Genomic DNA, 18692 nt, shown 5'->3' with positions numbered 1-18692 from the left:
AGAGTATTGTCTGGGACTCTAATCTGATCATCAGAGCCTGCCCATCTTTATTTTCTCTAGGTTCATTTTAAAAACATGGCATCCAGAAGATATTCCATCCATGCTCACGGGCTTTTTTATGAAAAGTCCTCTGAGGGAAGCATTTATGAAGATGAGTCTCCAGAGTGGTTTAGAAGAGATGATGCAGTTGAACCAAATGGGACCTATATCTACGTCTGGTTTGCAAACAAGCGGTCTGGCCCTACACAGCCTGGAGCTACTTGCAAGTCCTGGGTCTACTACTCTGATGTAAACCTGGTAAGGAATTCTAAGTAGCAGAGAGCTGGCACCTGTTAGATGGAGGTTGTTGTCTTGCTCTAGAGCAGTGATTCTCAACCTTGGGGTATCTTCAGATCCTTTTAAAGGTGTTGGGTGAGTGCTTTGCAACATTAGCACTGCTAGGTGTGCAAACATCTATACATGATTCACAAGATAAGACCAGAGATTGCAAATAGGGATCCATAGTGTCAGAACATTCTGACCTGTTGCGGTCTTCCCAAGTTCTTTGCAACAGTAGAATTATTCTGGGTTTTTTTTCCATAGCTAAAAAATGAGTAAAAGCTAAGAGATGGAATTTTCTGAGTTATGTCTTGAGTCTTGTAAGGAAGGCCTTGAGTCTAAAGTGGCTGAGAACCACTTGTCTCGAGATACCAGCTCTATAGCACTTTGGATTTATGCCTCTTCTCTCTACCCTGATTTGCTGTCATCTGGTCTAATCATTTATACCTAAGCAAAGTGGATGTAAATTGTTGTCAGTGATATGGGAGCGGAGTCCTAACCTTGGTAACCTTTTATTCCAAATGTGAGTAGTGGAAAGTAATTGCATAAGGCAATGCGGAATTGGGCTGTCTTTTTCCTAAACTGAGGGCCTGATCTGAAGTATTTTTATCTAGTCCAGTGGGTTTTAGATTGGAACCTCAGTTAGAAATATAGCATAGTAGAGAGATTCTACCCCCTGGCCTCCATGGGCATGTCCAGGTGAGCAGAAATGTGTGTTTTCCTGGGAGAAAGTAGCAGCAGCACACCTAGTGCCACTGCTACTTGTCCCCAGGAACCGCCCATGCCATGTGTACTCTGGCACATGGCATGTTACCCCAGGTTGGGTAGAGGAGGCTGGAGCCAGTAACTGTGCTGGCCCCAACAGCCTTACCTGGGGCCCTGGCTGGCACATAGAGCATGGCTCTGGCTGGCCAGGCTCCAGTTTTGGGCAGCACATGCTGCTGCCACATGTACCATCCCACTTTTTTTCAGTGTAGATTTTTTTGACTCTGGGATCTCCTGCAAAGTGGCAGCAAACTTGCACATATGGTATATGGTGCCACAGATGGGTCTGCGGCACCACATACCATACGTCCATTTTTGTCTGGACATACCCCCTGTTTGCAATCTGCACAGATATGCCTGGTATTTGGGCTCTTTATCTGTAAAATGGGAATCTTTATCTCTTGTCTCACTTTGCTAGCAAGTTGAGAATTGATTAGTAAGCTTCACATCTTCACCTGGTTAATTGGTTGAAATAATCTTAAATAGAATAGTAAAAGACCTAGAAGATCAAGATATAATGGGGTTTAATCATCAGAGTTTCTGTAAAGGAAGCATGTCACTAATCTGTTAGAACTCTTCAATGGCATTAGTATGGTAATGAGTAAAGGAGAATCTAGTAACTTTTTTAATTGAAATTTTCAAAAGCCCTTTGACACAGTCACTATGGGCTAACTAAATGAACTAAATATAAGGTAAGAGGCAAAATATGGTCACGGGTCTAAAACTTGCTAAGAGACTGCAAGAGTAATTCAGACCGGAGAGAAAAATGCAAATCTACCCTGCCTTCTTGTGAAAATGTAAAGCTACGGTCTTTTTCAGGATGCTGTAAGCGGAATGGGTGGTTCCATCTCCCAAGGGCTATTGCAGAATTTTGAGCAGTTCAGACAAAGGCAATGGAAGTAAATTAGCGGCATGGAAAAAATCTGAGTGCTGACTTTTGTCAGACAGGAGTAATGGAATAGGTCAACCCTGGGTCTGATCCTCCCTGGGTTTAAGCCAGTCTTGGCAATTCCTAAAGTTTTGAAAGACAAATTAAAACCGTAAAATGAAATAAATGATCATGAATGATATGTTTGGGGAAATCCCAGTTCTTACACCTAATTTGTACTGTTCTTTCAGGAGAAAGATATTAATTCAGGCTTGATTGGACCAATAATAATCTGTCAAAAAGGAACCCTCAATACGAAGAGCAACAGGCCAGTGAGGAACCAAGAGTTCTTCCTGCTTTTTATGGTCTTTGATGAAGAGAAGAGCTGGTATTTTGAAGAGCGGTACAGAAAGACCTGCTCTGAGAAGACCCAAGACTGCCATAAAATCCCTGGTACTGAGGTTTTCCTTTGTCATTTATTGGGAATTAAAGCTTTTCTCAGTGGACTTGCATCTTTGCACTTACAAATCACTTACTTGCATCTTTTTTTGTCACTGTGACTTGTGCATATGATGATGATAATAGAATGCATGCATGTCTGTGCTTGGAAGATGTTGACAAAAATGGGGGGCAAAATGTTTTCACTTTTTCCCTAGTAAATTTCAATCTTTTGCCAAACTCCTGCTCTCCCACTCCCAAATTCTTATGTCGCTGTGTATTGAAACAAAAGATTTTGGTTTTGTAATGGGAACCAAAAACTTCTTTTTTGAGATTTTTGACAAAAACGTGAAATTTGCCACAGAAAGCAGAAACTTTTGTGGGGAGTTTTGTTTAAATCAAGAACCCAGTTTTCTGTTCAAAACTTTTTGATTTTTGGTTGATTTTTTTTTTTTTTTTTAAATCTGCCCCAGCATAGCCTCCTCCTCCTGCTTTTCTTTGGCATGCATTTGAGTTTTGTGTGAGCCAAGCTGGATTTCCAGAAGTTCTCAAGACCTACCATTGAAGCTGGCTTTCCAGAGCTCCTATTTAGGCATCAAGGAAGTACCCAGGTGTTCAAGATAGTTCAGTACCCCTTAGATTTCATTAAAAGCGGTGATTGCCATTGGGTACTGAATTATTGCAAATTTGATCATTTCACTGAGGAGATCTGTTAGAAAATCTGGCCTTTAAATGAAGTAATCCAGGACTGTTCAATTGGTAGCTTGGGGGTTGAATGTAAACTGCAAGGGGTTAATGTGCAGCCCTCAGACTCCTACCTGGCCACTGGCCACCCCCCCCCCCCCCCCCATCTCTCTGGCTGCTGCTGCTGCAGCCAGGGTCTCTAGGGCAGTGGTCACCAACCAGTTGATCTCGATCGCCTGGTTGATCATGGAGCCTCTATCAGTCGATCTCAGTCTGTCAGAAGCTCCACAATCGAGAGCAGCAGGACGCATGTGGCTGGGCTGAACCACGCCCCCTGCCACCCAGGCTGGGCTGGGTGAGTGGGTCAGAGCCTGGGCAGCTTGTCCAAGGGTGGATGTGGGGGTTAGATCCTGGGGTGCCACAAAGTGACCTTCACCATAAAAAGGTTGGAGACTACTGCCCTAGGGTTTCTTCCCTTCATCCCCCATCAGCTTCTGCTTCCTGCTCCTGCCCCAGGGATGGTGTAGCCCACAGTGGTGGTGGAGGCTGCAGCATAGCACAGCTATTTTGTGGAGGCTGTTAACATGTGCGGTGCAATGGGGGAGGATGCAGCCCACAGGGTCATAGTTCACACTAGTGCAGTCCCTGCTAGTGCAGCTCACACAGTGTGTGGCCCCTGGCTCCTTAGAAGTTGGGGACCCCAGCTGCAGCCCATATGAACAAATGATAGTGCACAAAAACATTTGTAGAAAATACAAACTGTTTCAAGAAAGTGGTCCAGAAAGTCAGGCATGCATCAGAATTGTTGATGTTAGTAAAATGTTCCATTATATTCAAGCTACCTGTGTTCTGTGGCACAGCCTGCTGAAATCCTGCAGTGTAGTCTTGGGTTCTGTGGAGCTCTGATATGGTTCTTCAAGGTCTGTGAGATTTTACACTGGAAAAAATGGAAGCCAGGCCTGGTCTGAAACTCTACATACGTAGGGGGTGTTTAGCTACAGACCCAAACTCTGCCTCGCAGGTTTGAATGCAGCTGTGTTCTACCTGTGGTTAATTTTACCCTTTGTAACATTTCTTTTCAGCCATTAATGGGATAATGCACAATCTGCAAGGGCTGAAGATATATAAAGGGGAACTGGTTCAATGGCATTTGCTGAATATGGGTGGGCCCAAAGACATTCATGTTGTTCGTTTTCATGGCCAGAACTTCATGGAACAAGGCGACCCAACACACCAACTTGGTGTCTACCCTCTCCTTCCAGGTAACTGACATAAATAATATTGTCACTTACAGTGAATTGTGAGGCCAACCTCTGCTTTCAGTAACACTGGATTTCTACTAAATTTCAATGTTGTAAAGTCAATGTAAGCAGGAACAGAAATTGGCCTGAGCACCTTAAGATAGGCTCAACTCTATCATGTTTCTTCAGGGTCCTAACTCTTTGGTTGCCAGCAGCGGTCCAAAAGGAACTCTCCAGCCCAGCCCCATGTGCCTTGTTGAGCATTTTGGGTGTTTGGAGAGGAGGGGGCATGAAGAGGATGTCATGCTTTTCTGAAATACTGGACAAGGTTGGAGGAAAAAAACCTCTGGATCCCATGTACCGAGATTGTCTATGGCAAGTGGAATGCAGCATGGTCCTGGGCACTGTTTTCTTACCTTGCTGTATGTCCTGGACAAGGCTCTTCCTTTTTCTGTGGCTCAGTTTGCCCATCTGTAAAGAAAGAACAGTACCAATTCATCTTAGTGTAATTTTTTTTGTACTGTCAAAGGTGGATGCAAAACAAAACCAGCTACTAACAATGGACCGCTGAAGAAAGGTCACAGACTTTCCCGGTCCAAAAAAAAAGTGAAATCAGCTCAGGCCATTCCTGATTCTACATGACTTCCTCCCTTATACTCCACCCTGCAGTTCCAACAGCTGAGAATATATTCCAATAAAATATATCAATATTTACTTATTCAATATTGTCAATCCCATGTGTCTAAAAATCAGAAGAACTACTTAGCTTAAAAAACAGCTTAAATTCAGCTTAAATTCAGCTAAATCAGCTTAAAAAACATGAGATTTGAAAAATAAATAAATCCTGCCTATGCCTAGTTATTGCTTTTCTGAGTCTTTCTGAGCCTGTAAAGGTAACATTTTTCAAGTATTTCACTAATGCCATAATCAAAGGTCACTTTATGATTTTAAATGAGCATTCTGATTCTTACACTTGCAGGCACTAGGGCTGTAAGACTGGCACCAAATACTGCAAGGCTCATGATAAAATCGTAAGTTAATCATGAGACCACTGTAACGCAGAAAGCAAGAAACAAACTAGAAAGGAAGCCTGTATTAAATGGGTGCCCAGGCTGATTTATAGATTCAGGGTACTCTGGCCAAAAGGAGTGTTGTTGTCTTCTGAAAAGCACAGCAAGCTTGAGCCTGTGCCAACACAGGTCTGGGGTAAGAGAGAACCCAAGAGAACCCTCCCGGTCCTGATGAGCCCTCTTTACCAATCTGCACGGCTGCCAGAGTTAGCAGGAAGAGAAGGACTAGAATCAATCTTTCAGGGTTAATGTTGCAGCAGCATGTAGTTAATGTAAGAGGATCCATTCAGTGCACATTCACAAAGCACATACTGGGCATTCAGTCAGACCTGTTACACGTGTGTGTGTGTGTGTGTGTGTGTGTGCGCGCACGCTTAAACTTATGTGCAGTGACATACTCTATAGCAGTGAAGCCTGTATTTGGAGCCCAATTTTTAATTCCAGCCTGCGTATCTAATTAGAATGTGTTTGTTAAGAGAATGAAGATGGTTAGGGCAGTCATGGCATCTGTTCCTCTTTCCAATAGTTGCTGCAGAACGTTCAGCTTTCACCTAACCAAACTGTTGAGGTGGTTTGCACCAATCCCTGGCTTGATATCTGGTCTCCCTGTTTTGTGCAGCTCAGTCTATTGTTAATGTTTCCATACATTAACTGTGATTGGCTTCTTTTTCCTTTTCTCTTTTACAGGCTTTTCTCGAACTATTGAAATGACACCAGAAAAACCTGGCATATGGCTCTTGGACACTGAAGTGGGGGAATATCGGCAAGCAGGGATGCAGGCATTTTATCTTGTTGTGGAAAAAGGTACTGCACTGAACTATCCTAGTTCTTGTAGCTGGAATTCTAGCTGATCACATCTGGTGTGTCTAAAGTTCTAATCAGTCTTCGAGCTTCTGTCAGATATTTATATCGGGGTATGGACAGACATGCATATAAAGTGCTTCAAATTTTCACTTTTGAAAGTTCTTTAATATTCAGGATATCAGTAGTGTGCAGATATACAACTGCCTTGTATCAGAGCATAGACAGGTTATCCCTAGTTGCCTGAGGGTATTTAAAGTACTTGCTGGGGATGTCACAGTAATAACTCAGAATAGAGGTGATTCAAGGGAATTGCTATATTATAAATTGTGAATGCATGCAATGATGATGGCAGATTTGAATTTAACTGAGGAATTGCATGGCATTCAGAGCACTGATTTTTTTTGCATTAAGTTTCCTTTCAATCACCTCCAAATCAGACTTTGAAGGGAACGGACTACAGAGATGAACTGAGACCTATGGGGTTTTTATAGTGATGGAATAGCAACCAGGAGCTGTTCAGAGTTGGTCCAAAGACTAACATCATCAAAACAGCCCACCCAGTACATCAGATGGTGACCCTGGATAACCCTTTTTTCCTTTAACAGTATATAGAATACATATGCTTGTGGATAATAAAATGTTTTTGTACTCTTTTTAGGGTGCAAATTGCCAATGGGTCTAGAAAGTGGAATTATACCTGATGCACAAATCAGTGCTGCTCATTTCGTAGGTGAGTGAATCCCTGAGAAGCTTGGACATGGTCTTGAACCATGTGACTTGCCTAAAAGCAATGCAGTCCAAGGTGTTCTCTGCCCCTTTACATTCCATGCGCTGGGTTGCTCCTACTGCTGCATTGTTTCAGTTGTGGGAGCCTCCCATGTCCATTGGCTAGCTGGAGCACAGGCCTGGCATTTGGGAGACCTGGGTTTCTGTTCTCAGCTCTGTTGTTGGACTGTGGGATGGCTCTAAGTAGAGCTCTCTACATCTCTGTGCTGTAGTTTCCTCATCTGAAAAGTGGCACTGAAAATGTTTTTTGGTGCTTATCAAGGGGCTATGGGGTCCATATGTAGAATGGTCAAGGCATGAATATTGTAAAGTAACAAGAGGCTGGGAAATGACATTCCAAGTAGTTCAACATTTTGCTTCAGAACCATCAAGTCACCTATGTTTGAATGTTGGATATTAACCATAAGAAACAATGGCTTTTTAACACTGCCCTCTTCACCATGGTTTGCTTTTGCCTCTGTGGCCAGCTGTCCCTAATGCATGATAGAAACCATGGCTCCAATTCCTCTTTGTCAGAAAAATAACATTGACAAGTAATAGGATGCCATTTTTTGAAATACCTCTGTGACCAAAACCAGGTTTGAAAGGTGCGATCAGATTTTAATTGCTGATTACATCCAGTGTCTGATGTTGTTATCAGCATTAAAGTTTCAATTGAGTATTCTTACTGGGGTATGGACAGACACATATATAAAGTGCTTCAAATTTTCCTTTTTTGAAGTGCTTTTAACAGTCAGCATGGTGGTAGCTTACAGACATACAGCTGCTTTGTATCAGGGTGTGGACAGAGAGGATGAAGACAAACTTACATGTGTAGCAGCTTTGTAAAGGGAAGGGGAGCTTCTGCTCTGTAACTGTTATGTGTATATGACACTGTAGTGATACAAATCCATGACACTGGATGAAGCAAAGTCCAAGCTGAAGCAGTTTTGCTATGGTTACAACATAACAGCTGCCATGGGGTCTGAGCAGAAACTCTGTCTTTCCCTTTTTAAGCTGCTACAAGAATCTGTTGGTCCAAACCAGATATTCATTTACAGCACTTCAAATTCTGCCTTTCTTTGAAGTGCTTCTGACTTGTATTTATTTCAGTAGAATTTAGACATCCAACACTCTCCAAGCTGAAGCATCACTGCCCACGCTTCAGAGTTATCCCTATTTAATTATTTCATCTAGGCTCATTTTTATGTGATTTAGTCTGATTTGTAGTGCTATAGCACTGTGCATCATCTGTTCACTCAGTGTTTATAGCACTTCAAAGTTGTTTGAGCCCAGAACAACCAAAATACTCAGAAACCAATGGTTTTCTGTGGCAGTTTTTGTTGCTTTCTTCTCCCATGATTGTTAATTTTTATCTTTGCTATAAATGTTTGTGTCTCTTACTCCCTTAGAGTACTGGGAGCCTAAATTAGCAAGATTAAACCATGCTGGAACATACAATGCTTGGAGCACTGAAATGAAGGATGGTGACTTTCCATGGATTCAGGTATGGGTAGTATATTATATTTTCACCCACTATCAAGTTGGGATGAATCATGCAATGTCTGCTCTGCAACCCCATGCTCTGATCTTATTAGATCGTGGATGTCAAACAGGGTCAAATTCCATCTAATCCTAGGACAGGCTGCCGAGGAAAAACTGGGAAATTGCAAGAAGGGGTATTAGTTACGTTTTTGTGTGCATTGAGCTAGTGATCCAGAACTGTCAGATCCAAGGCTACTTGTCAGAAGAAATTGTAATTTCATGGGTGGGCAATTATTTGGGCTGGAGGGCCACTTAGGGAGTTTTGGTAACCGCTTGCGGGCTAGGTCAGCATACCCAACCCCCTCCTGGCCCCCCAGCCTGCAACAGCTCACCGAAACTCCCTAAGTGGTAGATTACTAGTTTCAGGGGTGCTGGACAGAGCAAGTTGTGGGGTCTCCATGCAGACTGATCCAGGACCCCTGTGGGCAGGGCACACTTGGCCAGGTGGATGGGATGGGGTTGTGGGCAGGTGGGGACAAGATTCTGAGAGCAGAATAGCCAGGGCCAGGATCGGAATCATAGGGCGGTGACAGCATAGGGCTGGGGTCCAGGGCAGAGCTGCTATGCACTCCTCACGTAGCCTCAGACTGTCACCACCCTGCAACCCTAGCCCTACACACCCATCCCACTCCTGAACACTGCTCCCTGCCCACCCAGGGCCCTATCCCATCTGCCCAGCCAAGAACACCCTGCCTGCAAGGGTCCCAGTCTCTGTGGAGACCCAGCCTGCTCCATCCGGTGCCCCTGACTGTGGGTGAGGGGCTGGGGTGCCTGGGTAGTGGGACTTGGTCCAGCGACACTGGCAGCAGCATCTGGAAGAAGCTGGCGCTGCTGGGAAGTAGAGCCTGGCCACCATGACACCCCAGCCCCACTGCATGCCCAGGGGCAGTGGTACCAGCCACACAGGCAGAACCAAGGGGCCCTCCACAAGCCAGATAAAAGCCCTCAGTGGGCTGGATCTAGCTCACAGGCCATAATCTGCCCACCCCAGTATAAAAGCTCACCCTGCCACTTCCCCCTGCATGGCTGGGTTCTCCCAGAACAGCCAGACTAGAGCCAGGCTGTTCCCCGTGTGACTGGATGAGGCCCCAGTGCATCTGCCCTGGGCAGTGGATCCGGGCCACAGGCTAGATCTGGCCCTCTGAAGGACCAGGTACTGGCCATCCATCCCACCAGAGAAAAAGGTTGAGCACCACTGCTGTAGATAGCCTAATTGCTTCAGAGTAGTGATTACTTCAGTTTAACCCCATGAATGAAAGTGGTCACTTAAAACTGGAAGCAGATAGTAAAAGAGTGGAGCAAAGTGAGTGAGCAGTAGTTTCAGGCCAAGTAAAGAATGGTTGCTGTAGTTAAGCCTAACTACATAAATGGATATGAGTATTCAGAAGGGAAGAGGACTTACCACTTGAAGAGCAGAGGGAGCAGGTAAGTAGCTGGACAAGGCAGCTGGGGACATTGGTAATCCCTGCATGGCTGCTGGCATATAGGCAGGAGTCTTCCTAATTCCTGGTTCAGGCAGTCAGGGCTGTGCTATGCCTCTCATCTGAAAACTTTCTCTTCACTCACTATATGGGCTCAAAGGAAGTGGCAGGCTACTGCCTTGATTTCATTGATTTATTACCAATGTTCAGTTAAATTGTTGCTGAGGAGGAACTTGGATGGCACAGGGGGACAAAGTATAGGATGATCAGCCTTCCCTCTGCTAGGACACTTATTTGAACACAAACTTGTAGTGTCAGACGCACAAAAGCACAGCACTCTGATCCTAGATCAAAGGTTGGTGTCCAGTGAGTTGATGTTCTCCATTCATATCCTAGCACAGCGGTTCTGAACTGGGAGTACATGTATCCCCAGAGGGTACACGAGATATATTTCATACGTTGTCTAACGCAGGTTGAAGGGCCTAAAAAAAGTCTTGACAATTTGAAATTGCCAGGGTTTTACTGCCATAAAATGCACATGCGTGTGGAAACCAGATATCCTACTCCTGCTCCATGCCTCAACCTCGCACCGGAAATGTCACTCTGAGCACCCATCACTTAGTCATGTAAGGGGGTATGTGAAGTCTCACTCTTAGACCAAGGGGTATGTCAGCTGAAAAAGGTTCAGAACTGCTGTCCTAGTGGGTGGGTGTCTGCAGCGCACAACCTGATCACCATGACCACAGTCTCAACAGAGAAACCAAACGCCAAATGGGTCGTGGAGATTTGAATGTCCCTCTTGCTGCTGGTGATGAGACCTGAAGCTCAGGAGTGTGAGGTGTAGAGGGAAGCTTGCACTGCCACTACTCATGCTGTATTCACTGGGTGGATTAACAAAAGACTGCTGCTTCTTCAGAGTCATTACCCTGATGCCTTTATTCATGCCAGCACACATACTTAGGACACCAGTACAGATGTTCCAAGGTGGTTTCAAAAGCGTGCTCTAGAGCACATGGGTCTCATGTGACGTGATCAGTACACAATGCATTCTGTGGCTACCAAACCCTTATAAATCCACCCAGAAAGAAGTGTGTTTCCTTTGTAAAGACAGAAAACTTTGAGAACAAGAGAGAAACAGTCCCTTTGTGCTTGGTGGACAGGCAGGAAAAGAATTGTAGGAATGTTTTCCTTCTAGTCAGCTGCAAAAAAGAGCCTTTTTCTTCTGCTGTGCAGCTTCATTAGTAAACAAAAGAACTGACGCTTTCACTGTCTACATCAAAAGGCCTAAAGGGGGAAAAAATGGCTCTTGGTTAAGGCACCTTGCCATGGAATTAGCTTTTGTACAGGCTATTTCAGGCCAAAAATCTCAGGTGTTTTGCCCTGGGTATTTTTGGATGCTTCTGTGCCCAAGCCTTATGGTTTGTTTTCTGGAAAGAAGCTCTCGTGTTCCTCATTGACTTCAACTAGAGCTGTAGGTCCTCAGTCTCTTTGAATAGGAGGCTCTGTGTCTGTCCTGGCACCAAAAAGCATAATCTTCTTTGACAAATCAGGGCCTGAACTTATCTCTGCCTTGCCCATCCCATAACAGCTTCCCACTGCCCAGCTCTACTTCCCTGCCATCTATAAAATGGGTTAGCAATACTGCTTTGTTGGGGGAATCTCCAAGGATGTCTTGATTATGGTATGTGGGGTGCTCACATATTGGGGTGATGCATGCCATAAAAAAACACACCTGTAAAATGTGTGAGGGCAAGTAATCCTTTGTTAGGTTCTTGTACTAGCCTGTGTGCCATCCTTCACCATTCCTGAGCCATGCCAGTGCCACTAAGAGTGACTAAATGCAGGGCTGGGAGACATGACTTCAGTACCAGTGGATGAAATCAGGCTCACAGGGCAGTTTTCCTCCTCTACCCCCTTGTCTTTTTGCCTGTTCTAAAGGTGGATCTGCAGCGGCACGTGATAATCACAGGGATTCAGACGCAGGGAGCCAAGCAGATGTTGAAGTCCTTGTATGTCCAAAAGTTTTCCATCGCATATAGCCAAGACAAACGGAAATGGATTACCTTCAAAGGAAACAGTACCATGGCACAGGTCTGTACCCTCTGGAAGGATTTTAGTAACCCCTTGTTTTAGGAAGTGATAGGATGCCACAGAGACAGCCAAAGGGTGTTTATCTCAGGGGATAACTGGCTGGATTTTTTGAAGTCTGTAGAGATTCTAACTCAATGCCATCTGTATCTTTAGGCTGTTGAACGGCATTCTGCCATCTGGCGCAAAGCACACAAAATCAAAACGCAGGGATGTCATAATAAAGGTGAACGTGGGTTCAGCCAGTGTCCCCCAGGCAGCCTTCTCTGCTGTCTCCTCAGCACTGTACAGCCCTTCCCTAACTTACCTGTGCCAGGAGAACAGGGAGCTGAGTCCAAGTGAATCCTTGGCTCACTGTGGACCAGCCCCTGCAACCAGTTGCAGTATTTCAATTAACCACTGGCAGTACTAACCTAAGGCCACCAAAATGCAGGGGGACAATACAGCACTTCTTTGGGGGCCTTATAACAATCCTGAACCTTGCTTTACCTGCGGTGTATTAGGATGCTATGCCTTGTGTTTGTGGGACATGGTTGACTGTAGTTTTAGCAATAGGTTAGATGAGAATTTATAAGAGATGGTTTGAGAAAGGGATGATCCTGCCTTGAGCAGGGGGTTGGACTAGATGACCTCTAAAGATCCCTTCCAGCCCCACTTTTTTCTACCATTCTCTGATATGAACAAACCACCCCTGCTCAGGAAAGCCAGACCCATATGGCCCTTATGTGTCTCTGATGGAAACCCACAGCTGAAAATGCTTTAATGCCCTTCTGGATCAGTCTCATTTGCTTTTTTGATGGGGATTATGCAGGGCCTGACTTGGATTGGGATGCAGCTGAAATGCAGTGATGGAGATACAGTGTTTTAGCTGTAGTTTGTGTAGCCTCTTAAAAATCAGTGGGGCTACTTGTCTGAGTGATGACTGGTTAGATGACAACAGAGGGTTGGGAGGAACATGCTTGTCGTTGCTTTTACTGAATTAAATAGTTACATAATTTAATTACTTTATAAAAATTCTTTTGCTAGGTTTTCGAAGGCAACTCGAATGCCTATGGGATCAAAGAGAATGTAATAGATCCTCCTATTATTACTAGGTATATCAGGGTGTATCCAACAGCCTCCTACAACAGGCCTACCCTTCGTATGGAACTCCTGGGCTGTGAAATAGCTGGTAAGAAAAAATAATCAGCAGGTATTTCCTTTCCTTCTACCTCTTGGGGCAAATCTGTTCACCTTCTCTTTTAAGCTAGGAACAGATGTTGCATTTGTCCCTGGATGAACTATGCCTGCTTGTGCCTTGGAGCAACCATACCCCAAGTGTGTACACACATCACCCTTCTAATCGGGGTTTAGTGAGCAACTGAATGCCATGCCACTTCTCTGCCATTGATTCACTGATGTAATTCAGCATAACCACAAAGTCATGCTTTGCAGTATCCTGGGATAAATTGTTACCACCCCTTATCCAACAAACTTGGTAGGATTTATCCCAGGTCAATGGACAAAGACATCTGTACTGTGTGTTCTGAGATGAAATGGTTTATCCTGGGATAAATGTGCCATCTATTTGCAGCCTTATAAACTGAGATTCTCAAATGCAACTGGTGATGTTTTTCTTGAGCGCTGAAAGCAAGACTCTTAAAACAGTGTTGTAAGAAAGGGTTCAGTATGCTGACAATCAGGTCCTTGAACGTATCTCTAGTCAGGCACCTCAAATCAGCAGTTGCTTTTGAAATGCTTGGTGTTAGGGTAGGATCTCAAAACTATCTAAGGGACTCAACTCTGTTGGAAAGGTAGCGGGACTTAGTTGCCCTGTCCCTTCATAGCTTCCATCCCTAGCTGTGGTAATAGGTTTTGATAATTCTGACAACTGATTTTTTTCCACTGCTTGCCCAAAAATGTGCAGAAGGCCAGCATCAGGGTGCTGGCACTGCTGCGTAGGCTGCCTCCTGGGTGGACATCATCCCTAAGTGGCATTGCCCCCATGAGTGGGAGCACTGAATGCCTGGGGAAAGCCATGCATGATTTGGATCTGCACAGACATTTTATTTGACAGCAATGCTGGAACCTACTTTTAATAATACCTGGGCAGAGAAAGCTACTCTCCTTAGTAGCAAATATATTATCTTCCCCCAATTCCTGATCACCTGATTTAAGTAGTGCTTCAGAAATGTTAAATGATATATTCTTACAACTCTTCCCTGAGGAAAGTATTAGCCACTTTTTAAATATGGGGAAGCTTCAGATCATGGGAAGATGAAATGACTTTGGCTGGACAGCAAGTTAGTGGCAGAAATAAGGTTAGAATTCAAGCATCCCTGGCTTCAAGCCTATTGCTTGTTTCTTTAGACCTCTGCTGTTTCAAAGCTGAAGTGGAGCTCTAGTGCTGTTCTCTTAACAGGTTGCTCGATGCCACTGGGAATGGAAAATGGCGAGATTAAAAAGGCTCAGATTACAGCCTCTTCCTTTAAGAAAAACTGGTATAAATCATGGGACCCTTCACTCGCTCGCCTCAATCAGAAAGGGAGTGCGAACTCCTGGCAAGCAAAGGTAATGAGATGGAGATAATTGCATGGGCCACAAAAGTGCTGGGGACTTGTTTCCTAAATGTAAATTGTTGTTCTTTTAAGGTTTTGGGGTGGGAGGGAGTCTTGAGGGAACTTGTGCTGTTACTCAGCAAAACTTTGGATTGTATTAACACACACACACACACACGTTTTCTTATACATTACCTTTTGTATCAATCACAGTCAAACACCAACCAGCAGTGGCTGCAGATTGACCTCCTTAAAACTAAGAAGATAACAGCCATTGCAACCCAAGGTTCCAAGTCCATGACTTCAGAACAGTTTGTAAAAACCTACAGCATCCTTTATGGCGACCAAGGCTCTGAATGGAAGTCTTATATGACTGATTCAAGTTCTCTGACAAAGGTACCATTTTAAACCAAGAGCATTCTAGTGCTGTGTCTGAATCCTGAGCCCAGTGTTAGCTGGCGAGAGCTCCAGACATCACACACTGAGAATGAGGGGCACACAGGGACCTTAATTCATTTTTTTTTGTTTGTTTTTTGTTTTTGTTTCCACTGTAAATAATTTTCAGGGGAGGAGACGTGCTAAATTTATATGGGATATCACTGAGTCTATTATAAAAGGAGTGACTGCCTTGTAAAGGTGGAAGTCTTTAGCAGAATACAGAGAAGCCATACTGAAGCCACTGATAAACTTTACTGCTAAATTATTTTTTTTAAATTTTGTAAATGAAATTAACATTTGTAAATTGACAGACCTGGACACCTCTTGGAATCGACAGAGTAGGATCTATTCTCAACATTTAATAGGAAAAAAATCTCCCATACAACCCTGTCAGATATACGCCAGTCCTAACATACAGGGATGTCCTTTAGGAATAAAAGAGAGAACGTTTTATTTTGTTCTCCATATGCTACACTTGGATAACCCATCAGCTAGTTGTTGCAAATCATGGCAGTGACTTTTGTAATACAGGTTTCCCTCACTTTATGCGGGTTCTGTATATGCAAATTCACTCTTATGCAATGACCATTTTTATACCCAAAATTCATTATATGGGAGGTAAATTTAGCTGCTGCCAATTGCATAAGAGTAAGTTTGTGGGGGGAAGGGAAAGGGCCATGGGCAGAGGGACAGATCGAGGCCCCAGTGGTGAAGGAGAGAACAGGGCACAGGTAGGAGCAGGGGCTGGGGTGAGCGGGTCCTCGATTTGCCCCCTGCCGGTGGTGTGGGAGGGGCTGGGGCTAGGGCCGGGGCAGAGGCAGGGACTGCACAGCAGGGGTGGGGCACAGGACTGGAGCCGCAGCTCCTGCTGCTATGGGCTGGGGCCGGGGCAGTGCCGGGCTCTTCCCGTCAGGGGCCTGGGTCAGGCTGTGCTCGGTGCAGGCAGTGGTGGCATCGGGCATTGGGAGGGGAGCTACTGGGGTGGGGGGAGGGCTGCAACCACCCCAAAATTCACCATAACCCCCAATCTCCTCCCAGCACCGCTGCTGCCCCCTCTGAGTGCAGCGTGGCCCAACCTACCTGCCAAGAAGAGCCTGGCATGGCCCTTGGCCCCAGCCCACAGCGGCAGCCTGTAGCAGCAGGAGCTGTGCCCCCCATCCTGCACCCTGTCCCAGTTGTGCAGTGCCTGCCTCTGCCCCAGCCCTGCTCCTTTCTCACCAATCAGGGGGGGAAAGGGGGCGCAGATCAAGGCCCCAGTCACCCCAGCCCCTGGGGCTGGGTTCTTTCTGGCAGGGAGGTTGGGCCATGCTGCTCTTGGGGCAGGCACCAGCAGTGCTGGAAGGGGGGTTGGGGGGGCTACGATGAATTTTGGGGCGGCTGCAGCCCCCCCCATAGTCCCCCCTCCCAGCACTGCCACCGCCCGCCCCGAGTGCAGCCCAGCCCAGCCCCCTGCCGGGAAGAGCCTGGCACAGCTCTGGCCTCAGCAGACTTACTTGCTGCCGATGCAGTGGAGGTCTTGGGAACATATCCTTACTTGTTACCTTGTAAAGTGGGCTCCCTTTATGTGAATTCAAGTTATACGCAGTTTTTCAGGAATGCATCTACCACATAGAGAGGGAAACCTGTATAGGGGGAACAGATAACATGGTCACTTCACCCAGGCCACTAAACGTTCATCAGACAGTAGTAATTGGGCATCATTCTGAATTTTGAACGAGTGATCTAGAGGAAGGCTACCTGCACCATTATATAATTGCCTGAGTGATCCAATCCAACTCCCCTCCCTTAATGCAGCACTGTCCCCCTGAATCACATTTAAAAAAAAAAAAGGGGGGGGGTATACTCTATTGTGTTACCTTTGCACTCATTCTTTGTCTTCTGATGACTTCCAGGTGTTCTTGGGGAATGACAATGCCAATGGACACGTCAAGCATTTTTTAAACCCACCCATAATTTCCAGGTTCATCCGCATCATTCCTAAAACCTGGTATCGGAACATTGCTCTGCGTGTAGAACTCTTCGGCTGTGATTTTTCCTAGGGGCTGGATACACAGGTTACAGGGGACAGTCAAAGCTTGGGAACCCAAAAGCTTTCAGCAGCATCTGTGAAAAAACACTTCTTTTAAGAACACTTTAAATATTAAATAACAATATTTAGTACTTTCAGAAGTGCCTTATATACATAGATCTTAATGTCATTTGCTAGCATGCATTAAGAAAGCAATTTCATGGGCAAAGGTATTGTTCATATAAAAGTGCAATTAGTAAAGAAAAGTAACAAATAAGAAATCCACTGAGCAAGAAGGTTTCCTGTAGGAATCTGTGTACCCAAACGGCTGCATGGCCTCTGTCTGCCACTGTCTTCTCCTTTCCACCCAGCCGCAACTGCCTGTGATTTTGTTTTTAACCTCACATAGATTGTAAAGTCCTGGAGGGCAAAGACCACATGCTTGATCATGAGCCCTTATTTTACTCTCTTTATACTGCTCCCACAGTACAAAAAGGGGAACAGGAAACTAACAGATCTCCCTTCTTGTGCATTTTCCTTGTATGGGGGGAGTCCACAATAGATAGAGAGCTAATACCTACATTTCTACCCTTTTCTCCCTGGCATTTGGGCAGGGAAGGAAGCAAGATGCAGCACTCCAGCATAACCCATAGGTGGCGAATGATCCCTGACAGGGTCATAGACAGTCAGGGTACATTAGAAAAGCTATCATGCTACTCTGGGCTATACTGTGGCTGAAGTAGAACTGGTTCCAGGAACAGAGAAACAAGGCCATATCTTTAGATGTGCTTTGCAAATGCCAAGCACACCTAAGGCACTTTAATGTGTAACACCAGAGCATCCTTCAGTGCCCCTGGGGGGGGAGGGGTCAGCATGCTTTTCATTTGCAGGTGGGAAAGACAGTCAGAGGAAGAGGCAAAGTCTAAGGTTTTGAACCAGAGTAGTAGAACAAGAAATAGACTTTGAGCTATCAGTCCCATACAGACTGCTAGTCCATGCTTCCTTTCAGAAAGTAATTGACCATTCTTGGCTGTTAATTAGGAACACAGAAATGTAGTAGATGAAACACCTACATCTTATCTACATATCTATGTCTAAGTGCTCAATACTAACTTAGGCTTCAGTGCTGTAAGCTGTTCTGTACCCTCCCCAGGCTTGCTTGGAGCCCAGCTGACCAGGCAGAAATATCTTGTAGAACTGTGTTTTTTAAGTGGTATTGGACTGTGACCCTATAAAGTATTGTTTTGATTTCTTTTGAGATCACATGCATATGTTTCAAAGGAAGTTTGTGTAATAAGTGAAAGAATATTGTTAAAAAACTGCACTCAGTATATATTTTCACATTTTATTTCGATATTCCTATTTTAATTTCATAACATATTACTATTTTTCATTTGAAAATAAACATGACTTCCTGGAATGAAGATCAAAGTCCTCTTTAACTTTGCTAAAGTCCTTTTTAAAGCCCTTTTTGACTAAAACATCATGAAATATGACATTTCTCCAACACAAAATGGGCCACAGCAAAATGACCAATTTCTTGTAAAATGTTTAGGTTGGTTGTGGCTGAGCTTCTTTAACTTCTGAGATTCTTCCAGGATCTTTGATAATTGCATATTGTTAAGATGTTTTCTCCTGGTTCTTAATACAGCTGTATGTTTGACACAGCCATGACTTCTGAGTCAAAAACTTTTCATACAAG

The 18692-nt window shown here is 44.7% G+C and overlaps 1 protein-coding gene across 1 annotated transcript in view; it reads left to right on the top strand.

Moving 5' to 3' along the window:
* F5 (coagulation factor V) overlaps positions 1–18421 on the top strand; it is a 57801-nt gene extending 39380 nt beyond the window's left edge. Inside the window, exons 15-25 of the mRNA XM_006271820.4 lie at positions 61–297; positions 2203–2404; positions 4156–4335; positions 6072–6188; positions 6847–6918; positions 8366–8460; positions 11858–12010; positions 13034–13178; positions 14409–14557; positions 14758–14940; positions 16875–18421. Of these exons, the coding sequence (XP_006271882.1) occupies positions 61–297; positions 2203–2404; positions 4156–4335; positions 6072–6188; positions 6847–6918; positions 8366–8460; positions 11858–12010; positions 13034–13178; positions 14409–14557; positions 14758–14940; positions 16875–17021 (1680 nt within the window). The 3' untranslated portion in view covers positions 17022–18421. The remainder of the gene's footprint in view (positions 1–60; positions 298–2202; positions 2405–4155; positions 4336–6071; positions 6189–6846; positions 6919–8365; positions 8461–11857; positions 12011–13033; positions 13179–14408; positions 14558–14757; positions 14941–16874) is intronic.
* The last annotated feature ends 271 nt before the right edge of the window (positions 18422–18692 follow it).

The sequence above is a fragment of the Alligator mississippiensis genome, chromosome 1, assembly GCF_030867095.1.
Source record: "Alligator mississippiensis isolate rAllMis1 chromosome 1, rAllMis1, whole genome shotgun sequence".
NCBI lineage: Eukaryota > Metazoa > Chordata > Crocodylia > Alligatoridae > Alligator > Alligator mississippiensis.
Note: the sequence above shows the minus strand (reverse complement) of the source record. Positions and strands in the feature narration are given on the sequence as shown.